Raw genomic sequence first — 23,109 nt, forward strand, 5'->3', positions numbered from 1 at the left:
TCTAGATTTACAAATTGCTGTCTATGACAAATACAAGGGTCACTCACTGTCCATTGTAAATAACCGTCAGGCATAGTCCATATCTATGCAACATCTAATGGAGAAGAGCACTAAGATGTGTGAGCTTTGAAGATGTAACAGGGTGGGCAATGTTGTGCTGCTGTCTGTAATCAGTGCAGTAGCTCTGTAGTGGCATAACATTAATCTGTCTGCATTAATTGTTGTCCTTAGTTTTGTGTAATTCCTTGGTTTGACCTGAGCTTCAGCTGCAACAAAGGAAACCTACAGAAACTGACATATTTGGAGATATCACATGCAGGGAGTAACTTGCAGATTGCAAAGTAAGCCAGTTTTTCAAAGGAAAAGGACCACATGGAGGCTTGTTTTGTAGCTTTCCTTCTACCCCATGCACCAATTAAAATCTCTTCTTCATGGCGAGCAATTGAAAATTTTCCCAATAAAAGTCCTCAAGGACATACAAATGAGAATAGATTTGTGAAAACTAACTGCAACTGAAAGACCTTTAAGGAACGATCATTGTGTAAATTGACCTGGATTAATTAGATCACAAATAATTTAATTATTACATCATTCTTCTGGACTTATACATTGTGACATTTTCAGATTTTTACAAACAAAACTGTATTGCACTTATTGATAGTGGAGAAATTTGTTTTAAATACATAATAAATTTGCTGATTCATAGTTCAAACATATCCTGACATAAACATTCATGTATGTACTTATGTTTATGAATTCCTATCCTGCATTATATTCTTTTATTTAATTGTTGATAGATTTTGTGGTTATTGGACTTCATGCTCCTGTGAATTCTACAACGGTTCCTTTTAGCTGTAGCTGGCTAAGGGTTGAACTTAAGACCTCTTGTTTAGTTCTTGTCATTTTTGAGAATGCTTATAAAGTATCAGGGATTAGCATGATCCCTGATGAATTTATATTTTATTTGTATTTTTATCTTGTGTGAAACATCAAACGGAGAAACGGATCTACGTACTGTCTCTTCGGGAAAATCACTCCCTTTGTCTTTTGATTACTCTGAATTACTGAAAAATAGTTTCCAGTTTGCATTTGGAAATTATTGTTTCTAGAATACAAGGCTTCATTGAACTATTGATTAAATTTCACCTTTGATGCAAATAAACTTGCTGCAAAATAATAATTGTAAGGCCATTTTAGCAAACTTGGAAGCTTTGTTTAAAGTGGAAATGTACGACATTTGGACATGTTACAAAAAAAAGTCATAATTTTCTCCAAAGTCCATCTTTTGCTTGGAGAATGAGGGAAGAACCACAGTGTATCTGAATATTTATTATACTATTTGTTCATGGTGATAAATATATTTCAAATGTATAAGGTTTGATTTCCATATGATTCCTAGATTAAATATCTTTTAAAATGACAAAATCCAATATGTTTATCCATTTAAAAGTTGTCTCACAATAATTAATGCACAAATGAAAGAAACAAAATAAATTTAATGTGTCCTTTATATCTATTGTTACGTGATTTGTGTTAGTACTCAAATGTCATTACTCCTTTCAAAATGGATTCTAAATTCGAGGCAAATAGATTCTTTTAAAATATTAAAAGTTTTAAGTAACAGTTATCCAAATGGAATAGTCAGCATTTCCTGTATATGAAAAGCAGTTAGGTTTTATGTGTTGAAGAAGCAGGGTTGGCTAATATTTTAATATCTTTTACATTTTGTTAACTTTACCTTTAAGTTGTGATAAAGTCTGCAGTGAAATTAATTGAGATTGGACTGATCACCATTAGTGGGGAAGGTCATTTCTAAGAAAATAAATGGAACTCAGTTTGACGTTTTGTTAATGCTAGTTTTGAGTTCTTAACTGAACTGTTCTGTTTATATGATTATTTTGTTTGACTGTGTTATCATGTTCAGCATTGTTTGAGTTATGGTTTTTTTTGTTTTGGTATTTGTCAAACTATGCAGGGAGATCAAGTTGAATAACCCATGGAAGACCACAGGACATTTCAATTCCTGCATCAAAATAATAGCATGGTTTTATTTTGTATGCACGTAAAAGCTAAGAATTAAGTCTTTATTTACTTTGGTGTATTTTTGTAAATCTACTTTGTTATGTACGTAAATTCATTTTTTTAGAAGTTTCCAGTGAGTAACTGTAATCCAACTCACATCTAAGACAACTATCTACTATACACAAAAAAAAATGACATCGGGAAAACCTGCATCCAATGCTGAATAGGCTGGGCTTTTTTCCTTGAAGCATTGGAGGCTGAGGGGTGACCTTATTGAGGTTTATCAAATCATGAGGGACATGAATAGAGTAAATAGCCAAGATCTTTTTCACAGGGTAAGGGAGTCCAAAACTAGAGGGCATAGGTTTAAGGTGAGAGAAGAAAGATTTAAAAAGAACCTGAGGGGCAACTTTTTCAGGCAGAAGGTGGGACATGTATGGAATGAGCTGCCAGAGGAGGTAGTGGAGGCAGGTACAATTACAACATGTAATAGGCACATGGATGGGTACATGAATAGGAAATGTTTAGAGGGATATGGGACAAATGCTGGCAAATGGGACTCGGACAGAATGGGATGACTGATTGGCGCAGTTGAGTTGGACCAAAGGGTCTATTTTATGCTATATAACTCTATGACTCAGTAAGTGCAATTTGAGTATAGGATATAACTTTTACACTGGTTGTTCTGAATTTAAAAATGAAGTTTTTAAATAACTTTTAGATTAAATAATGACACACCAATTATCATACATGTACATTGATTACTAGAAAAAAAATGAACGTTACTGCAGGTTTAGATGGGATCATTTCTGCTCAATCAGATTTGGAAGTCACTTTCACTGTCCATACAGGGCTTCTTTTAATGATCTGTGCCAAAAATGTGGTCTGACTAAGACATAAGGGTTAAAGAAGCAATTGGAATATTTATCTCTTGCACTTTCAAGCAACGTGATCAGTATGTTTTTTGCATAACAACTTATGAAATTGACAGATTTATTAAATGTGCTGACGTTTCGTCTGGAGTCATATCAGGTGCAGCAATGTTAAAGACTAATGATATATGTTTGATGAAACTTACAAAATTTTGAATAAAAATATATTGAATAATTTAATGATGTTTCATCTTGAAATTGACAAAATTTAAGGAATTGTTCTTGAAACACAATTAACTGATTGCCAGGCATTTGTACTAGTTCAGCCAATTTAACATTTTGTCAAATATACTTTGATCCTAATAAGTAATTAATATTATTTTTCGATGTGCCATTCTAATGCTTTAATTCACCTGTGTCCCTGATTTATTTTTGCTTGAGCATGTTTGTCTTTGCAGTTTAACCAGTTTAAATATTTTAAATAAGAAGCTATCAATGTAAAGACTTTTGTGCACCTTGACATTGCCAACACTTTCAAACATAATTTTTTCAGAAGCATTTATGGTAAATTTAAATTTATGGATAAAGTGAAAATTATTCAGCTTTAAGGGTTCCCAATTTACAATGATTAAGAAGTCTCCAGAAATAAAATGATCATATTTGCATCCATGATTCTGATTAACTGGAAGCATTCATCTTTATAGATTCATTTTGTGGATGACAGTTTATTAATACAGTGAAGTCAAAGTTACTATTTATTTGTTTATCATGCATCACTTTTATTACTGTTGACAAAAACTACTTAAATGACATCCTGGTAACTTCTAGCTGCATTGCACATTTTGCTGCCATGGAATATTTTATTGTAGTGACAGCATAAATATTGCAGTTCACAGAATTTGTTGAAACAGGTGCTTTACATTATTATACCTATCTAAGTTAGTTAAATGAGGGGCTCTTCTGGCACAGTGACAGTGTCCTTACCCCTGAACCACTTGCTCCAGAGAAATGTAATAACATTTCTTAGCAGGTTGATTAGAAAAATAGGTTAAAATTAAACAAAATAGTTAAATGAAGGGGTCTTGTGTAATGGTAGTGTCCCTACCTCTTAACCAGAAGGCATGGCTTCAAGTTCCAGCTGCCCCAGAGATGTATAATAGCATCTCTGAACAGGTTGATTAGAAAACATAAAAGATAGTTAAATGAAGGTCTCTTGTGGTGCAGTGATAGTATTTCCACTTGAGAGTCAAGAGACCTATGTTCAAGTCCTGGCTGCTACATAATAACATCTCTGAACAGATTTAAAAAATAGTTAAATTATAATGGCCAAAAAAATTCTTGTGGTAATCAGCTTTAATTAATGTAAGATCACAAATCAGTCAATATTTAATGTGAGCATCACGATGCAACACAGCGAGAGACACTATAATAGAAATTTTAAAACTGAACAAATCTTCCATGCAAGACGAATTAATTATATAACTAAATATTTTCTCAGGACCTGGTGATGATCATCAACACATTGAACTATATTGTTGATCTTTACAGTGTCACACAAATGCCTCAATCAGATTACAGTTTGGTATATTTTATTAATCATGTCATTGTTTGTAGCTTGTTACTTATTCTGAAATATCGATTATTCTGTACATGGATTATTGCTTTATAATCATTCTTTCAATTTTCAAAAATTGCTTAAATCTATTCAAGCCAGCAATGCATTTTAGATATTAAAACAGTAAATGTAGATCATCAGGTAAATCAACAATTGTGGTGATGATTCAAAAAATGAAGCTTTATCTGATATTGAACAAAAGATTTATGTGATGATCCTAATGATCTCATATCCAATGTGTACTCATCACGATATGTTGAAATATGATTAATAACACAATTATTGTTATTCAACTATTCAGACATGGTAGAGGTGGTTCATTATCAAAGAGGAATCATCTCTATTGGAAGTAAAACATCTTGATGACAATTATTAGAGTGCCAATATATTATGAAATTGTAAGTCAGATAGCCTTACCTCACTAGTTGGTAAATTGTCACCTGCCTCATTGACTTTTAACAACTAATGGATGAATACTAATTCATTGAAGACATTCAGCAAGGATTACTAAATGATGGGTCACGTTTGTCCAACATAATTTTTTTCATGAAGTAATGAATAATGAAATATATATTAAAGAAAAATTAATTGACAAGGTTTCACCATACCATGCTAACTTTCAGCCCGTTGAGGCTGCACCAATATTCAATTGATTCAATATTCACAGTTGATCTAGGAACATGGGAATTCAAGAACTGACCACCATAGAGCAAACATTTCATGGATAAAACTTGAGACAGATGTTGTTTAAGGAAGTATTAGTAATATATCTGAACATACTCTTAAATGATATGAGGTCTATTCATGTACAACTTTGTACTTGTAAATAACCTTGGTAAACAAGATCTGGAGAAACATGGAAAAAGTAAAGGCACGTGGAATTCATTGGAATATGGATAGAGAATATGGATGGAGAAATGCTTGAAAGACTTAATTCATTAGTTATCAAAGTTGAGGGGTGTTTTGACTGAAGATTGTGAAGTGTACTTAAATGTTGCACAAAAATTAAAGGTGAGATTAGTAAAAACTGTAGTAGATAGAATTCTGTAACACAAGCTGTTATATCAGAATGCAGGTGTTCATTGAAAAGAGATTTATTAATTTGAAAACTAAGAATATTAAATACCATGAGGCACGAGCTGTGGCTTGTGTGGAAAAAAATACTCGCAGTGATTTGAAAGGCCTAATTATTAACTCTAAGATTCTCATTCTATCCTGGAAGTATTTTAAATTCTGTATATTATAAGACATAAAGATTTTGAATTTGATTTCAATGACGAAAAATCTCTCGTCAAAAAACATAATTAATGCCTAATTTTCCAGAAAAAATTAGGCTACATTTGCTAGTTAGTTGAGTATCACTCAGTCAACTGATCAGTGTGAATTCTTCAATAATTTGTGACTCTAATAACATTTGCAGTGTGTCAGAATTTATCAAGAGTATTCAGGATAGGTCATTGTGACTGAAATGCAGGAGATTATAAATAAGATATTTTCTTCCACTGAAGAAATAATGACTTGTATTTATAGAGCACCTTATGTGTTTTTCACAAACATCCCAAAGCATTTCATACACAATGAACTGCTTTGAAGTGCAGTCACTTTTGGTATGCTGCAAATGCCTTTTTGAACACAGCAATGTTCAGTACAAAAGTACAAACAAGCTCCATGTTGTTTTCAGGTAGTGCAACAGAGTAATCAACATCCATCTTAAATTGGCAAGGACTTGTTGTCAGCTGTATATTACAGTGGCAGTGCAGAATGCAATAGAATGGAGACTAAATGAAATATAAGAGCGGTGCAAAATCTGATTGGAGGATTTTTATCACCTGAGTACTGACCCCCAAGACAATAACCTGCATTCCATTTATGCTTGCTTTAATCTCTATTTCACCTGGTCTTCTCCTAATTCATCAACCTCCCATCCCTAAATTTAAAAAAAATCTGTTCCTCAAAGTTGATAGAAGATTCAGCTATGCCAGCTCTCCTCGTATTCTCCTCCTTGCCCTATTGTTCAATATTCTCCTCTTCAAAAACAAAGGTACATACTAAGTAATGGACATTGATGATGTAACAATAAAGCAAAATTTCATGAACTTGAACATCATGTTTTTGCTGTAAGTGGAAGGGTTCTGGCAGCAAGTTATACAATTGAATTTTCTATTGATGGAGATGTTGCGAGAACAGGAAATAAATAAGGAAGATACAGTACAACTGTAAAGACCAGCATAATGAGCTAGAAGGATATTAGCACCCAAATTTCCTTTAAGCTGCTCAGGGAGTTAAGAAGCATTGATACCATTAATCTTTAGCAATGATTAGAAGATATCCAACATAGCTTGAGGAATTTGAGGAAATAACCAAGAAGATTGAGGGTAGAGTGCTAGACATTGTTTACTTGAACTCTAGTAAAGCCTTTGATGAGGTTCCGCATTTTAGACCAATTAGTACTAAAATTGGTCGATGACATTCAGGGTGGGCTTGCCAGTTAGATACAAAATTTATTTAATGGCAGGAGCCAGAGATTGATGGTGGAGGCCTGTTTTTTTGAACTAGAGGCCTGTTACCAGCGGTGTTCCATAGGGATCAATGCTGGATCCACTTTTGTTTGTCATTTATATGAATGATTTATATGAGATTATAGAAGGCATGGTTAGTAAGTTTGCAGATGACCCCAAAATTCATGATATAGTGGACAGTGAAGAAGGTTATCTAAGATTACAAAGATATCTTGATCAGTTGGGTCAATGAGCTGAGGAGTGTCAGGTGGAGTTTAATTTGGATAAATGCAAGGCGTTTCATTTTGGTAACACAAACAAGGGCACGAGGTATACATTTAAAAGTAGGGCCTTGGGTAATGTCGTAGAACAGAGAGACCCAGGGATCAGGTACATAATTCTTTGAATTTTGCACCACATGTAGACAGGGTGGTTAAAAAGGTGTTTTGCATGCTTATGTTCATTACTCAGACCTATGAGTAAAGGGGTTAGGACGTCATGTTGAGTTTGTACAGGACATTGGTGAGACCTCTCCTGAAGTATTGTGTCCAGTTCAGAGAAGATTTACCAGGATGTTGCTGGGACTGGAGCATTTGTGTTATAAAGAGAGGCTGGATAGGCTGAGACTTTTTTCACTGAAATGTAGAAAGATGGGTGACCTTATGGAAGTTTATAAAATCATGAGGGGTAGAGATAAGGTGAATGGCAGGAGTCTTTTCCCTAGTTTGGAGGATTTCAAGATAAGGGGCATATTTTTAAGATGAGAGGAGAAAGATTTTAAAAAGGCATGAGGGGCAATTAATTTTACACAAGTGTGTAGGGGCAATTAATTTTACACAAGAATTTTACACAAATTCTTGTGTGGAATGAACTTGTGGTGGATGTGGGTATAGTTACAATGTTGAAAACACATTTGAATAAGAATATGAAGGGATATGAGCTGAGCACAGGCCGGTGGAATTAGTTTAGTTTGGGATTACTGGTTGGACCGAAGGGTTTATTTCTGTGCCGTATGACTATGACTCTATGACACCTGATGCTCACCCTTGGCAGGTACATACAAAATACAACAAACATTTCATTGCCTACATTATATTGGCAACCAAGAACTGAGTTGAAAATTGGCCTCATTGTTTAAAAAGCATGAAGTTTAATAAAAATAACTTTGTGGAGGAACTGCAGTTTAATTTTACAGGATGACTTTCTATGATTTAATGACATATTTTTAGTTTTATTTTGCTGAAGGAATGGAATCTAAATATTGTAACATCATTAGAACAGGATAAGCTCCCCTCCCTGGAGCAAATTGAGCAAGCATTGACAAAAGCGCAGATGACTTGTGACAGTCTGCAGTTACCAGTGCTGTGATGCATGGGGAGTGGCAACCTGAGACGGATAATGCTTAATCCTCCTTAGTTAATGTATCAGCAAATCTTTACCTAGACAAAGCAAACAGTTCTGCTTCTGACAATGGAAAAGCTGCACTCCCAGTATAACACTATGACCTCTGGGCCATGGCCTTTGTTCCCAGTATAATGGGAAGTGCCCTCACAATGTTAACACAAATGGAGCAGCAATGCAGACACGTGCTGCCAGAGTATGTCCAGACTTTTGTGACTGTCATTAAGAAGCACATAATACCTATATTTTTTGACATTTCATTCCATATCTCTGTGAAGCCTTATAGCTACTGTAAACTGTATATACCAGTGGATCCTAAAATATATAGTAAACTGAATGTATTCTTTCGAACCTGAGACTTTTGGTCTAGATTGCATCAACCTTTGAATGAACATGTCTGTTTTTGTTGTAATTTTAGTCCATGTATATCCATATTGTTTACATGTACACTATGTTTTATCAGGTATAATTGTATGTATAACATGTTAATACTGTAATTATTATGATTGATGTTACAATATGAAACATGAAAATGTACCAGTGGTGCTGCAAAAATACATGTTGTATGATTTGTATATGTCACATAGGGTATGTAAATGGCAGAAAAAAACTTTTATCTTGTTAAGGTATAACAGAAAATGCATTTCCCTTGGATTTTTTTTTAGTTTAAATTGTAACACTGGAACTAAGTCAGATATTAAACATTTGTGTCCCTTATACTCAGTTTATGGAATACCCCTTACAGAGGGTATGTTCCATGTACTATAATATCATCTTTACAGTAAAAGCATATATTCTTTATAATCTACAGATTATAAGTAAAATACAAATGCATATTGTGGTAAAATGCATATTAATTATTCCAATAGAAACGTTGCCTTGCAGAATATAGATTATAATAGGGGAATGTGTAACTCACAGAAGACAAATTTCAATGTTTCATGGCAGATTTTATAAGATATATCCCCTAAGAAAGAAATATTGCTAACTGTTATTAGTATATCCCACTGTATACAATAAGTACATTCTTTACTCTAAAGGTTGTTGTATACAATGTGTTCTGCAGTCATAGAGTCATACTATATGAAGAAGTTGTGACTTTCATACTGTAAATAAATTGTTCATATTATGAAATGACTATTGCAAAGTATGATTCTGATATAAAATACAATATGGAGTATATGCTTTCCAGCATTTAAATTATAATTATATAAACAGGGATAGATAGGTTCTTGATTAGTAAGAGATCAAAGGTTCTGGGGATGTTGGAGTTCAGGAGATTGGGATTGAGAAAAATATCAGGCATGGTCAAAAGACAGTATAGACTCAATGGGTTAAATAACCTAATTCTGCTCTTATTTCTTATGGTGTTATAAAATATGTTCCTGGCAGAATATAGTCTATAACAAGAAATGTGCCTTTTGCACAATATAGATAATGTTAACTTCTGTCAGTGTCACAGTTTTATGTAGTCCCTTACAATACATAGATTATCTATGTTCTGTAAGAAAGATTTTATTTTATAATGTAAAACATGCCACATACAGTACAGTATATAGAGTAATATATAGTCATATATTATATAAATATCTTTTGCAGTGTTTGAATTATTATATAAAAACCTTTATTTCCTTTGGTAATAAGATTATAATTCCCTGAAGGTTACAAAAGGAAATATGTTCTTAATGAATATAATTACAATATCAAAGGTAATCTTTGAAGGTTATATAGATTGAAATAAAGAATATTTCATTCCTGTCATATATAGATAATAATATAGAATGTGCCTGTTGCTGTGTTTCGATTGTTGCAATATGGACCATATGTGTTATCCATAGTTAATAGGTTACAATATAAGGTGTTCCTATACACAAGTATATATACTTGTGTGTTTTTATATATAATATTTCATTTTGCAGTTTTCTGGAATCACTCATTCCTTACCAATGCTACTACCTTTCCTAATATGAAACAGTTCAGAATTCTATCCAAATACAATCAGTGCCTGAAATGAGAAATTCAATTACAGTACATGCAGGCCACTTTTCACAGTTTAAGTGGATATTTTATTGAATTTGCACACATCCACCATGAAGCTTTTCAGAAACCTTAATGACAGCACGGCTATGCAAAAGTGAACAGATCTGACAGTTAATCCTTTTACAGGTTTTAAATTTAAAACTAACAAAAAATGCTTGGTTTCATACATCAAAACATCTGCAATTGTATTTACAAACACTGCCCCTGCACCACATATCCCCTTCTACAGCATATTTTTCTCCTTGGATCCTTAGCTACTTGTTTCATATGTTTTATTCTTGTTAGTCTGTTTCCTGAAAGATTTCACATTGACTTGATAGGGACAGTGAGAAACGGATGCATTGATTTCCACTGTTAAATAATAAATCAACATTATTATTTTGAACCAAGAAATCCATTTAGAAGACTGGAGAGTTTGTTAAAGAAAGTTAAGTAAAAATATTTGAATTATTTTTGTTGAATGTTATCTATTTTAGATAACATACTGTCTTTAGACTGAAACATTTTTGACAAACTATTTTTTGCTTTCAACATAGATGCCATTAAAATGTACTACTGCATCATGGGTGTATGATTTCAGCATAGAAGAAAATTATCCCAAATGAATGGTTGCCCCGTACACAACACTTCTAATCTAACTAGCGAGTTATTTTCCCTTACTTAACATTTTATTTAAGTTAATTGAGCATTATGAATTTTGCTATGTTATAGTGTACATGTTCTGTATAATATATACCAGATCAATACATCGAAGTATACTTTTAATGTAAAAATTACAGGTCAGAAACACAATCTTAGTTACTTGTTTTCTTATGGGTAAGTGATTTTCATTTAGTAGACTTGTTTTTCAGGAACACATTAGGAATACTAAATGAGGAGTAGCTGTATAAGAGTAGCAGTAGCAGTGTTGTATATTTTGAAAAAAATGTAAGAATGAGGAAGTAATCCAGAAAGTATATCTAGTATTTTAATCCAATTGATCATAAAATAACAGATTATCAGATCAAAATATTAGTAAAACCATGATTTATTTTTACTTTGAGTTATTTTGGAGGAGGACAAGTTATATGACAGCTGTGTCTTAATTGTTAGCCCAACTATAGTGTATCATTTATTTGTTTCTAAATTAAAGATGAAATTTTAATATTCGTTTAAACTTTAGTGTGATATTTTTCATTCTGTTAATTTTCAAAATACAGTTATTTAGGGCTACAAGACAACAACAAATCTTGAGGCTGAAATGATATAAAAGGAGAGGGGAAAATCATTATTAGCAATGATGTTAATTCCTGGAAATGTATATTACTGCAGAATAAGTGTTGCAACTACTTGTTTATCTTTTCTTTTGGTTACATTACTTTAGGTAACAGAATGATACAGATTCAAGAATCAAATTATCTACTTTTAACGTTAGCATTGTTGGTGGAAATCAGTGTTCTCAAAATTGATTTCAGCGATATATGTGTTTGAGATATACTTTGAATTTTGAGTGTTGAGAAGAGCAATCACCAGTTTATGAAATAAATTAGCTTACATGCATGTAGATATATTTTTGCTTCACAGAGTTAAAAATGCAAATATCTGTATGTTGTTAAATGGGCATGTTTTCAATGAAAAGGTGTATTGCAAAGTTCATGTTCGGAGGAGTACAGACAGATTGTGTATTTTTTCTGTCACAAAGCCATTTAGTAATGAAGTGACAATGTATTTCACCATGTAATGTGTGTGCAAACAAACTACAAAAAGCTTCCCCTGAAAAAATTCTCTACTAATTTAGTGAGGTTAGGAAGATTTATAACATTCTCTAAAGTGCAAATGTGAAAGGAGAGTAATGACCCCCTCTGCAAATGAAATTTGTACATTTCTGAAATTCTTAATGTCCGACCATACGCTATCAATGTTTTCCTCAATCAGCATTACTGAAAAAAACACATTAACTGATTGTTCACTGCCTTGGTGTTTTTACGGTTTTGCAATCTGCCCTGTTTGCTTATAGAACAGTTACTGTAGTTCAGTTTTTTCGTGTACTTACATGTAAAGCATTTGGAACTGCATTGTGGAGAAATATAGCTAAATGCCGTATATCCTTTTCTCTCCTGACAACTCATCAGATATTAATTGTTTAGCATTACACTTCAGCTGCTCATTCAGTAGCTCCTTCAATATGATCCAGAATTGTATATATATTTTTTAATGAATTATTATCTCAAATACATTTTCAGTAGGATTTCTGTACCAAAATAGTATATTTTAACAATCGCATTTGTATTGATTTTTATTCTGCAATGTTTTGAATTTAAGGGTCATCATCTTCATTTTCTGTATTTTAAAAAATGGAAAAAACGTTTTGGCCAACTTTTTAAAACATTGCTTCAGCCATCAAAGTTTTGTTGGAAAAAGCATTGCTTCTCTAGTCTCTGACAATGTTTGTGCAGAAAATGATGCATAACTCAAAAAATTTGTTATTAGTGCAGTGTCCACTCCATTTCTGTGTTATTATTTAACTTACATCAGACTTTCAATTTATTATCTGTGATTGAAAGTAATGGAAAATTATTAAACAGAAAGTTCTGCAACTTTTTGAGAGCTGAAAGGAAAATATAGTTTGAAAGCTAAAAGGAATATGTAAAAGGTTAGCAAACAATAAATTGATGTACAGCTATTATTTACAAGGCTACCTATGTTCTTAGATTGGTTCCAAGGTTATTCCTGTATTTTTGATTGTGACACTTGAACAAGAACTAGTCTACAGCTGAAGGCTGAGGACTGAAGGCATTTTTTGGAATGCCAAATAATCCAATTTAAAAATAATTATTATTGTGAAGAGAAAAATTATTGATTCTACATTTTGAAGATTTGGAACAAGTGTTGCATAATTGCATGAGTTAAGTTTCGGACAATTAGATTTAATTTTGAATATGTTAAATTATTGAGGCTGCTCCTGATATTTTAAAAATAATCAAGAACAATGAAAGAAACTTTGTTTAATTCTATTCAATGTAACTAAATGTATTTCAGTCATAAATTTTCAGAATATTGGGTGTGTGTTTAGCAAATTGTGTAAAATAAAAGACACTGAAATATGGCAGTTGATAAATGTTTTAAAAGAGCATTTTTGTACAATGAGTTTTGTACTCAAACAGGCTATGCATAAGTTATGTTTCATAGAAGAAAGATGTTAATTTACATATTAACAAATGTTTCTTTCTACAATATCTGGAAGCAGAAACATAAACAGCACACTCCAAATCAAAAAAAAATTTCTGGTTCTATTTAAAGAATACTTGCAGTTCAAAATAGCTTTTCTCTATTAAAGCGTCGATCCTTGCTTTTGGAAAGCTTTTGCACAGAAAGTCAACAGGGTGTAATCATTGTCTATTTAATCCATTTATGGGTCAGTTATTTTTGCCTCTTCCATAAAAATATTTATTCACTTAAGCAAGAAAAAGAGGCTGACTGTTAAGTTTGAATTTAAATAAGTTGAGAGCATCATCCTATGGATGAAGACCTTATTGATATTTGATTTTATTAAACTTGAACTGGTTGTCAGATAGTGCTGGAACTTCAATTGAAACTTACAGGCAAGCAATGCTAATTTAAAAAATATTTGTGTATGTGCAAAAGGTAAATTTCTCCCTAGATGAGTGCATGGGACTTTCTTGCTATCCTGAAATGAACTGAATATTCAGCTGTGTTGTGCTAGAGCATCAATTAGTTCTAGACATGAGAGTTAAAATAATAGTTTTTTGTAAAGGTTTTAAATGAAGAAAATAAAATTAAGAAAAATTATATTAACAGAAGGATTTACAACTGAATACATTATTTTATTGATACAAATATAAAGATGTAGGGGAAAAACAAGAAACATTTTTCTTACAGTTGTTGGCAACGTCTAGGCTTCATTCTATGGTTACATTTTTTGCTGGGATAGTGCATTATTATTTTCTGCATTATTATTTTCTGTGATTTATATGACCTTAATGTTCTATTCAAATCATATTTTCATATAAAATGTAATAGAAGTTTATGAAATTTTCATTTTAACAGTATCTGTCCTATGAAAGCAGGGATACATAAGCACCCCTTACACCCGTTAGATTAAAAATTGTATGATTGGTTAACTCTCAGAGCACTGAAAGTGTACTGGTTTTGAAGTGTTCACACTAACTCTCACAAATCAAAACTTGATATTATTAATTCAAAAGTTGAAATACTTAGTTATTTTTTAAAGAGGCCTGTGGAATTGTAAAGTTGCTTCAAAATCACATTTAATCAGCTGCCCAAAACAGGAATCTTTATTACTTTAAGCTTTGGATACAAATATAGTGAAGAGAACACTTAAATAAATTAACAGAATGTGCAATTTCCTTAAATAGTTCTTATTTTCCAATTGATGCTGTTTTGATTTTCCTGATTAAGATATATTGGAATGTTAATATTTGGAGAATGAGGATTGTATATAGTGATAGAGCTTGAACTGATCTCCACAGCTTTTAATAAATGTACATTCTTGAGGATCTCTCAAGACTTCTCTGAAAGAAAAACAAATGCCATACATGCTCAAATGTATATTTTAAAAGATTTGCTGTTGTCAGTTAAATGGAATGGCAATTTTCCATGTGGGTGCACTCACCAATACAGCTTTTGAGTTTTTTTAGTATTGATTTTAATTGCCAGAATGACTGTCGTTCATGTTGTGAAAGTGTTTAGAAAGGACTTTTTCTGAAATATGATCATCTATAGTGTTATTATATTATTTTCTGTGGTTGGCTGTACAAAGTAGCAAATTTTATTTTGGAGAAGCAGAGGAAAAATATGAATCCTCAAAATACATTGTCGTACATAATAAAAAAAGGGTGTGTTTCTGAAGGAATTGAGAAAGAAAATGTCCTTCAAAAACAAAAATATCTGTATAGAGTATACATTAGAATGTCATTGATCTTTAAGTTACCATGCACTTGAAATTAGAGTTAATGAAATTCTTTACATTGAGTATGAGCCCCTACTTACAGAAATAACAAGTAGGTCGATGATCAATTGACAGTAAATTAGCTCTGGTGAATGCTTGAGATTGTAATTGTTATAAAATTGATTTATTTGCAAGCTAAACATAAATAAAGAAAAGGGGGATTTTCAAGGTTTTTAACCTGAAATTATAGTATTTATTACATAAAATCAGTATTATTAGAGATACAACAGTCCAATATTAAATATTTTAATAGATTTCCGAGAGTTTAGAAAAAAAATTCTACCTTATTACCATGGATATCCAGTTCCCAGAACTGACAGCATAACACTGAAAATGGTTATGAGGTTGAACTACCATGAAAATGCTGTATTTTCAGCAGAATAATATGTATACAATTTCTGGATGTATAATTATTTTTAAACAAAAAAAAATCATGTTTGATTGTTTTCATACATAATTCCCTACTTTTCCATTGGCACTTCAAGTCAGTTGCAATGCACTATGTATATTTGTGTATCTCAATTTTAAATCAATTATTATCTATATATCACCATCTCAATGTAGATTAATGCATGTACTATAAATGATTCATTAATTCTACATTAATTTTGTCATGATTCCAAATGGAGAAATGTTGTGTCATATTAAAAATTCAGAAAAGTTATGATCAATAGTGTCAAGAAATTAAGGCAATCTTTAAAAATACAACATATATGGGCTAATTCACATTTATGCACAAGAAGTACTGTGACCTGGGATAATTACTTCAAATAGCAAATAGAGTTTATTTTTTTTTTAAAGTCATCTGTAATTTATAGTCAGGAGAAAAGCATGACCTTCTATTCTATGAATTTAAATAAGCAATCTATTTTTAAAAGCATTGTAACTGCAGTTTTTAATATGCTTTTTAATTTGATAATGTTTTCAGAAGCTGCTGTTACCATTAAAAAAATGAAGTCGAGATGCTTCTCTCATGTTTTTTGAAAAATGCACCATTTGAAATCCGACATTTTCCAATATTTTAAGATTTGACATAATTCTGATCTTTGTATTTCTGCAAGCTATAGTAGGAGAAGAAAGTGTCTCTTTCAATACAGAGTTTGAACACACATGTGCCCTTCTTCAGGTACTGCTTCCAGAGCCACTTAGCTGCTGTGTCTTGTATTGTAATTCACTTAAAAATGCCTTCAGTGAAACTAATTTAATAGGTATTTGCACAAGATTTTTTGGTTTAAGTTCATAGAATTATTTTACTAATCACTATCAATTAGAGCGGGAGGGGCAAGAATTTTTTTTCAAATTTAACGTCAGGAAGTTTTCTATTGGTCAGAAGAAATGGCGAGATGTGACGCAAAGGATACTTGGCCAAGTAGAAGCGTTGATCTGTGCCAAAACAGACGTATCAAGAAATGTTGTTGCTAAGAGAGCTTGTGGAGGCCTTTTTTTGTGTTATGTTATTGGCATAGACTAGTGAGAATACAAGCAATTTCCATTTTAGCAGTGGGGCTTTGATGGCCCAACTTCAAGGGAACGCGCAATGGTCAGAGTAAAAAGACAGGTTAGTCAAAAAGAAATTCAGCAAGAAGTGGCTGAGGTTCTTTTTTTGCTTTCTTTAGGACGTTGTCAGTAAGTGCCACAATCTCCTGTATGGGTATGCAGGAGAGAAAGCCAGCAAACGTAATTGCGCTATCAGAGGTAGTGTTCAGAAATAAACCCCACCTTTTTTCAGACTCACAAGACGACAAGTTGAACTTTTGACTTCCGTTGGTTGCAACATACTCAACAATAGAGCTATCCATATAAACTGTACTTTTCCTAAATCCGTCAAACCATGGAGAGAGAGAGAGAGAGAAAAAGGAGAGAGGATTTTTAAAAAAGTTTGCCTTGGTCTTTCAGCAGCAGCAGGGGAATGGTGGTGGGGGGGAATATGTACTGTGAACTTATGCTAGCAGCTTCTGGAACTTGAGCCAAAAGGGGCAGGAAGTTGTTTTACAATAGAGTTACAGTAATCTCCCATATGTTGATCATAAAAATATTATTTAAAAGGGAAAAAACACTTTCAGTTCACGATACCCAGTTAAAGATATTATTTGAGTTTGCTTATAAAGCTCAGCTCAAGCCCTTGAACGTTCCCAACAAATACACTTAAAAATGCAACGTGACTTTTGGCACGATTCCTCAAGTTTGCTTGAGGTTACTGTTGGGGGGGAGGGGATGGGTGGGGAGGGAAGCACGCTGCACAAGCAAGTTTAAAAGCATGCAGCAAAAAGAAAGCTTTCGCTGAAATCATTTGGAAAGTTGGTTTCAAAGTGCGTTGTTCAGTTGAGTCTAGGGCATTTTGTGTGCAGTATTTAGAGCCAGGTTTGCTTTCTGTGCGTTTTCAATCGAGCAGCAATCATGGCAGCTGTTTTTCTTCCAGCACAGCAGTTGCTGTCTCGCCCAAATGCTTATCAGCCTTTGACTCCATGCCAAGATAGTTGTAAGGGTCGAACAGTTTTAACTTGGTTGAGCAGCTGGTTTAAGGGCGGGACATGAGAACAAAATTATTCAATTAATTGTGGATTTATTTCTCAATATTCATTCTCAAAGTTAAGTAATGAATTGATCTCCTTTGATGTATAACCTTAGAAGACATTCTTTTTCCAAATTGTGTTTTTTTGAATAACATTTTATTTCCTGCCATTGCTGAGGATAAAGCTATAGAAGGTAAAAGGTTAATTAGCAACACAGCACTAAGAGCGGTGTGTGTTTTAAACAGTGGGGAAATCAGTCTCATGCTGCATGTCTTAATTCATTACCTGGCTCAAAAGAGTGTATGTCTTTGGGGGAGGGGGGTGGGGGGAACTGCAAAGAAGCACAGAGTGCGCTGGCGCAGTGCGGTCCAGCTCAACCAGAGGATCGGTGGTGTCAATCGCTGCACAATTCATGGCCGTGTGATGAAAGTGGCTAGCTCGTGCACACGGGGCGGAGGGGGGTGGAAGAGCATGCCTCTATTTCATCATCAGCTCAGGCCTCTCGGTACTGCTCTGTCCTTCTTGATAGACAGTTGCAGTCACTCGTGAGAGGACGACTGAGCTATGCTTATTCTGCTTCTGTTCCTGTTGCAAGGGCCTCCCCCTCAGACAGCCTTTGCCAGACCAGAAGATTTCTTCACACGACTAACTGGATTTTTGTTTTTTGTTTCTGTATTGTGACTGGCTGGCATGAGATGTGGTTCACATTTTTTATTTGAGTGTTTTTTTTTCTCTTTGGCTTCCTGTGAAGTAATATGATGGTTAGTGCAGCTGTAATTTTTTTTCTAAATGAATAAATTTTTCCTGATTTGAGTATTGAATTTTTCTCGGTGTGCCTACCTAATCCTGCATGGGTTGCTTCAAAATACAAACGTACTCTGCCACTCAAAGAAAAAGCTCGGTCTTGAAATTGTGCTGCGCATCTGCGTGTGAAAGGACAGCATTAGCTATGAATGTGCTGAGGGCTATGTGGAAGTAGCTGCACTTCTAGGTCCTCATTTTTTTCATATTGGGAGGGAACAGGGTGTGCAGCAGAGCGCTGTCTGGGACAGGTGCCAACTCCAGACAAAAGACATAAAATAGGCTGTGAAAGAAAATGTTCAGTTCAGTATAAAAAGGATTATTGATGATATTGTGGAATGAAAGTAATAAATAATTTGAGTTAAGCCACGTTAGTTTCACTTTCAATTTAGAAGTAAGAAGTAAAAAATACAACAGAGTGCTGATGTATAAAAATTATTCTCTTCACTGCAGGCATTTGGACTGTGAAGGGTTGGGGGGTGGTGTTGTGGGGGTCGCTTCTGCCCATTGAATAATTCATAGACTTGGTTGTGAGGCTGGACCAGCAATGTTATTAGCATGCATCAGACATGCTGTTTGTCTGTTTGCTAACATTCTTCATTCAAAGACTTGTTAACTACCAGACGAGTTTAACACGCTGGTTTTCAGTTACCCTTCGGCCTCCCATTGTCATCGACATTGGCAACTGACGAGGCTGGTGGTGGAGAGGGGGTGGTGGTTGGTACGGATGGCAAGTAAAGCTTGCAGATGAAAACTGGAAGTGATTGCTAGGTAGGGACCGCCTTCCATTACTCAGGCCTTGTGAGTACTTGTAAAAATGGAGTTGACTGTTTTCTTGTCTGCTTTGCAGGACGGCAAAAAACAAGGTGAATGCTTTTCCATGTCTATTGCTGTCGATTTCTCATGCACTTTTGGGGGTAAGTGTCTCCCCTCTCACTATTGTTGTCTCTGTTTCTGCATCTTTCGTCTATATATTGCAGTGATAATCTGTATTTTCAGCTTCTTGGACTAATATGTATACTTATAGCCAATGAAGTTTTAATTTGCAAATTGTTGCTGTCCCGTTTTCTGAAAATAGATCCAAGTGTCATAATTTTCGTCTTTCTCTGTGCTTGGTTGTTTTAACCAACATTTTCCAATTATGTTTGGCATTTCCCCTGTCATTTTTCTTTTTGTGAAGAATTGTTTAATACTGCAAAGTTTCAATTTTTGGATGAATGAGAGTTTGTTTTCCAACACTCATATTTTGTGCACATGTGCTAGGACAGGTGCCAGTCTTCCTTCTGGGGCTTTATGCAGTGTCTCAGTGGTTACCACCTTTTGTTGGTGCAGTGTTATGGGACACTTTGAAAGAGCAGAGAAAATAAGAAATACAGATAATTTTTTGTGTTAGCTTTGGTGATTGTTTTCAACTTCTGATAAACTATTAGGACTGAAATGCTTTTAATTGCTACTGAGTAAGTATGAAATAGCAGTGGTTAAAAGGGAATGGAGAATAGGGTTCTTTGGATTTTATAGTGAGACCCCTTGTGCTGTAATGTTTCTATAACTTTATCGTTGTCATGTGCCAGTAGCCATTAGTATTGTCTATATCTATTCTATGACTTTTTCTTGTGGTTTTGATTTTTAATATACATTGGTCAGTTTCTCTACTTTGTTTAGATAGATTGCGTTGAATCATATCTTTTTAAAAAGTCTGATCCTGTGATGCTCGATTTTAGAGAGTACACTGCATAAAGGAATTGTGCTGTTTGCATTTTATTGTGTGTGGCGTGGGGGCGGTTCTACCAACAACTTATTAACTTATTTATTTTGTCATTTTCTTTCTGCTTTTCTGCTGTTGAATGTGCTTAGAGAAACACAAACTTTTAAGAATAGATATTTTAGAAAAAATAATAAAATTGCCGCAATATGCCAGAATAGTAAAACAACCTTATATTTGTTTGAATCATTCAGAATTTTTCCTCCTTTTTAATTAACCTTGTACTAAGCAAATTTCATAATGTTAGAGCTTGCGTCATGATTCCAGGATGTGCTGTTTAAATTTATTTTTTCCCTGTAACCAGTGGATTTTTTTTAGAAAATATATTTAAAGATTTTTTAAAAAAATTATGTAGTTGTTTCAAAACACAATATGGTCTTGATGCACAGAAGGATGATTAAGATCATCTGAGATATCTTTAATCTAACCCATCCCAGAGTGTGAACAAATTAGGTGATTATACAACATATAGTTTAAACCTTTAATGTCTTAAAATCTTGTATTGGCCATTCTTTCTTATAAAGCAAAAACAATAAACTAATTCTTCATGGGAGTAAGTTGGATCAGCCGTACCTTGTGGTTGGTTTCATTCCCTCATATTTACTTTGTCGCAGTCTTCCATTGTTTCCATGCGACGTGCATTTCTTACATTGCCTTGCATTCGCCTGTTTATGGGTATCTCCAATTGACTTCTTTTGGTTTATTCCAATTGAAGATCTGAATGCTTCCATTCAGAATAAATCTACTCTTGGATAAGTGATTATTCCCTTCAGGGATTTGATCCTTCATAGTCAGCAATTAAGAAAGACAGATCAGAACTTCACTATTAATTCTTATTTAACAAATTCTATGGCCAGTTCTGTAAACAGATATTGTCTTGCTGAGATGTTTGTATTCTGTAATGTGCGGCAGTAAATATGGCAACCGTACCTTTCACACTTAATCCTACTGAATGAAAGATGACACAACAAGACAAGTAAAATTGTTGTTTTTTTTAATTGAATACACAAAAGATTAAAATTGAAAGCAAATCATTCAACATTAGCTAAGTTGAAAAGAGCATTTGTTCTACATGTAGGTGTGGGTGCATGTAATTTTGCCTGTCTTGCTCTCTGACGAACGTATTGTTTTGTTTTACATTCATTTTGTTTCAGTACATTAAATTACTGTATATTTTTGTTAAAAATTACTTTGCATCTTGATGTCAGGTTTACTAAGTGCAGAAATTCATTACTGTTGATAGAATACTCAATGGTCAGCAAATTAAACTAACTCCACTTAAAATAGTCTGTTGTCACACAAATATACAACATGCCACAGAGAGCGATGTTGCGCAGTTGAAAAAATTCAAATATTCTTAAGTTAAAAGCATTTAACTTAAAAATTATTTTTTGTGTTTTATGATTTTTGGGAAAAATTATTTAATTAAGTGCACGGTGATTGGTCGCATCTAATAATTTTTAGTAGTCACCTTCCCTTTCCATTTAAATGCTGCTTTTCACTTACTGTACACTTGTTTCAAAACTCATGTTGAATATTTTGCATGATCCAATTAACTTTTTAATTAATCTATTGTGCCATTGTTTTCATTCGATCTGTGCTGGTTATATTTGTTCAAAAATACAAGTTGGTATTAAAGTTGCACACAAGTCTTTTTATGTTATAGTGTAGAAATGAAGAGACTATTTTACCAAATCACAATATGGAGAAATCTCACATTTGAAACCTATGCTGCACATTTCATTTTATTAGCTTCAAACAGCAACTGTATCAGGCCATCACTGATGGTACAAACTAAATAATGACTTGAGAAGGGGAAGAAATGACAAAATTATTTGCATTTCTCGGAGCTGTAATTACAAGAGTACTGTGAGTTTTTCCTCCCCCTCGAACATATTGCTTGAACTCAATGCATGTAGTTACGGCCCTTCATTCTTAAATAGAGGAATAAGAATACCATGGTTCTCATTGCCAGGATATTCCAGTGTAGCCAGATATTCCATTTTGATCCATTATCTTAAATTGGAATGGAAACAGAAAAAAATACGTTGCAGTAGTATATATGCCGTGGCAATGTGATTTGAGATTTGTTTTCCTAATCCCAGAGTGGGTTAGCACCACTATATTAAATTAGGAGAAATGCAAAATTCAGAAAGCAAAGAATGACATTGAAAGTTAGAGCTAAGATTTAAGTTGATGCTATTTGTTGGTTGCTATATAAAATAAATATAAGCAAAATACTTAAATTTTCCATTTTAAAGCATGTTAATAATGCTTGAGCTGCAATGCACACATCACCTTATTCAACTGGAACCATTATGTTATGAATTAATATTCAAAAGAAAGAAGCAGGGCACTTTGTTTGGTGGGGGGGTACAGTTTGGAAGTTTCATTTTAGGATGTCAATTTGATTACCACAATTATTAGGGAATGGGACTGCGATGGAGTCATTTTCAACTGATATGAGCATTTAATTTTGTAAAATTAAAATTTTAGCATTTCATTGCAGAGGAGGCGATAAGCCAGCCATTGGCAGATGAATTTTGCATTCAGGAGTTATGGAAACAAAATAGAAAAAAAGTGATTCAAAATAATTACTAGCCTTTTGAATGTAGA

General features: G+C 33.5%; 1 protein-coding gene across 32 annotated transcripts in view; it reads left to right on the forward strand.

The window, feature by feature from the left end:
- Positions 1-23,109, forward strand: part of LOC122546905 (uncharacterized) — a 459,670-nt gene that overhangs the window by 349,160 nt on the left and 87,401 nt on the right. For 11 of the 32 annotated variants that reach the window (XR_015760453.1, XR_015760454.1, XR_015760450.1 and 8 more), the window contains one exon: positions 19,582-19,648. The exons of 12 other annotated variants lie outside the window; for them this stretch is intronic. Coding sequence is in view for 7 of the 20 variants with exons in the window: in XM_087997358.1 (XP_087853484.1) it covers positions 19,582-19,648 (67 nt within the window). In the remaining 13 variants the exon portion in view is untranslated. Of the gene's footprint in view, positions 1-16,939; positions 16,976-18,373; positions 18,692-19,007; positions 19,034-19,401; positions 19,503-19,581; positions 19,649-23,109 lie in introns of those variants that run through there. 9 more of the 32 variants (XM_087997361.1, XR_015760458.1, XR_015760451.1 and 6 more) reach the window with 9 other exon arrangements.

The sequence above is a fragment of the Chiloscyllium plagiosum genome, unplaced genomic scaffold (assembly GCF_037043375.1).
Source record: "Chiloscyllium plagiosum isolate Xiang-an unplaced genomic scaffold, Cpla_swu_hap1 HiC_scaffold_19, whole genome shotgun sequence".
In the NCBI taxonomy this organism is placed as follows: domain Eukaryota; kingdom Metazoa; phylum Chordata; class Chondrichthyes; order Orectolobiformes; family Hemiscylliidae; genus Chiloscyllium; species Chiloscyllium plagiosum.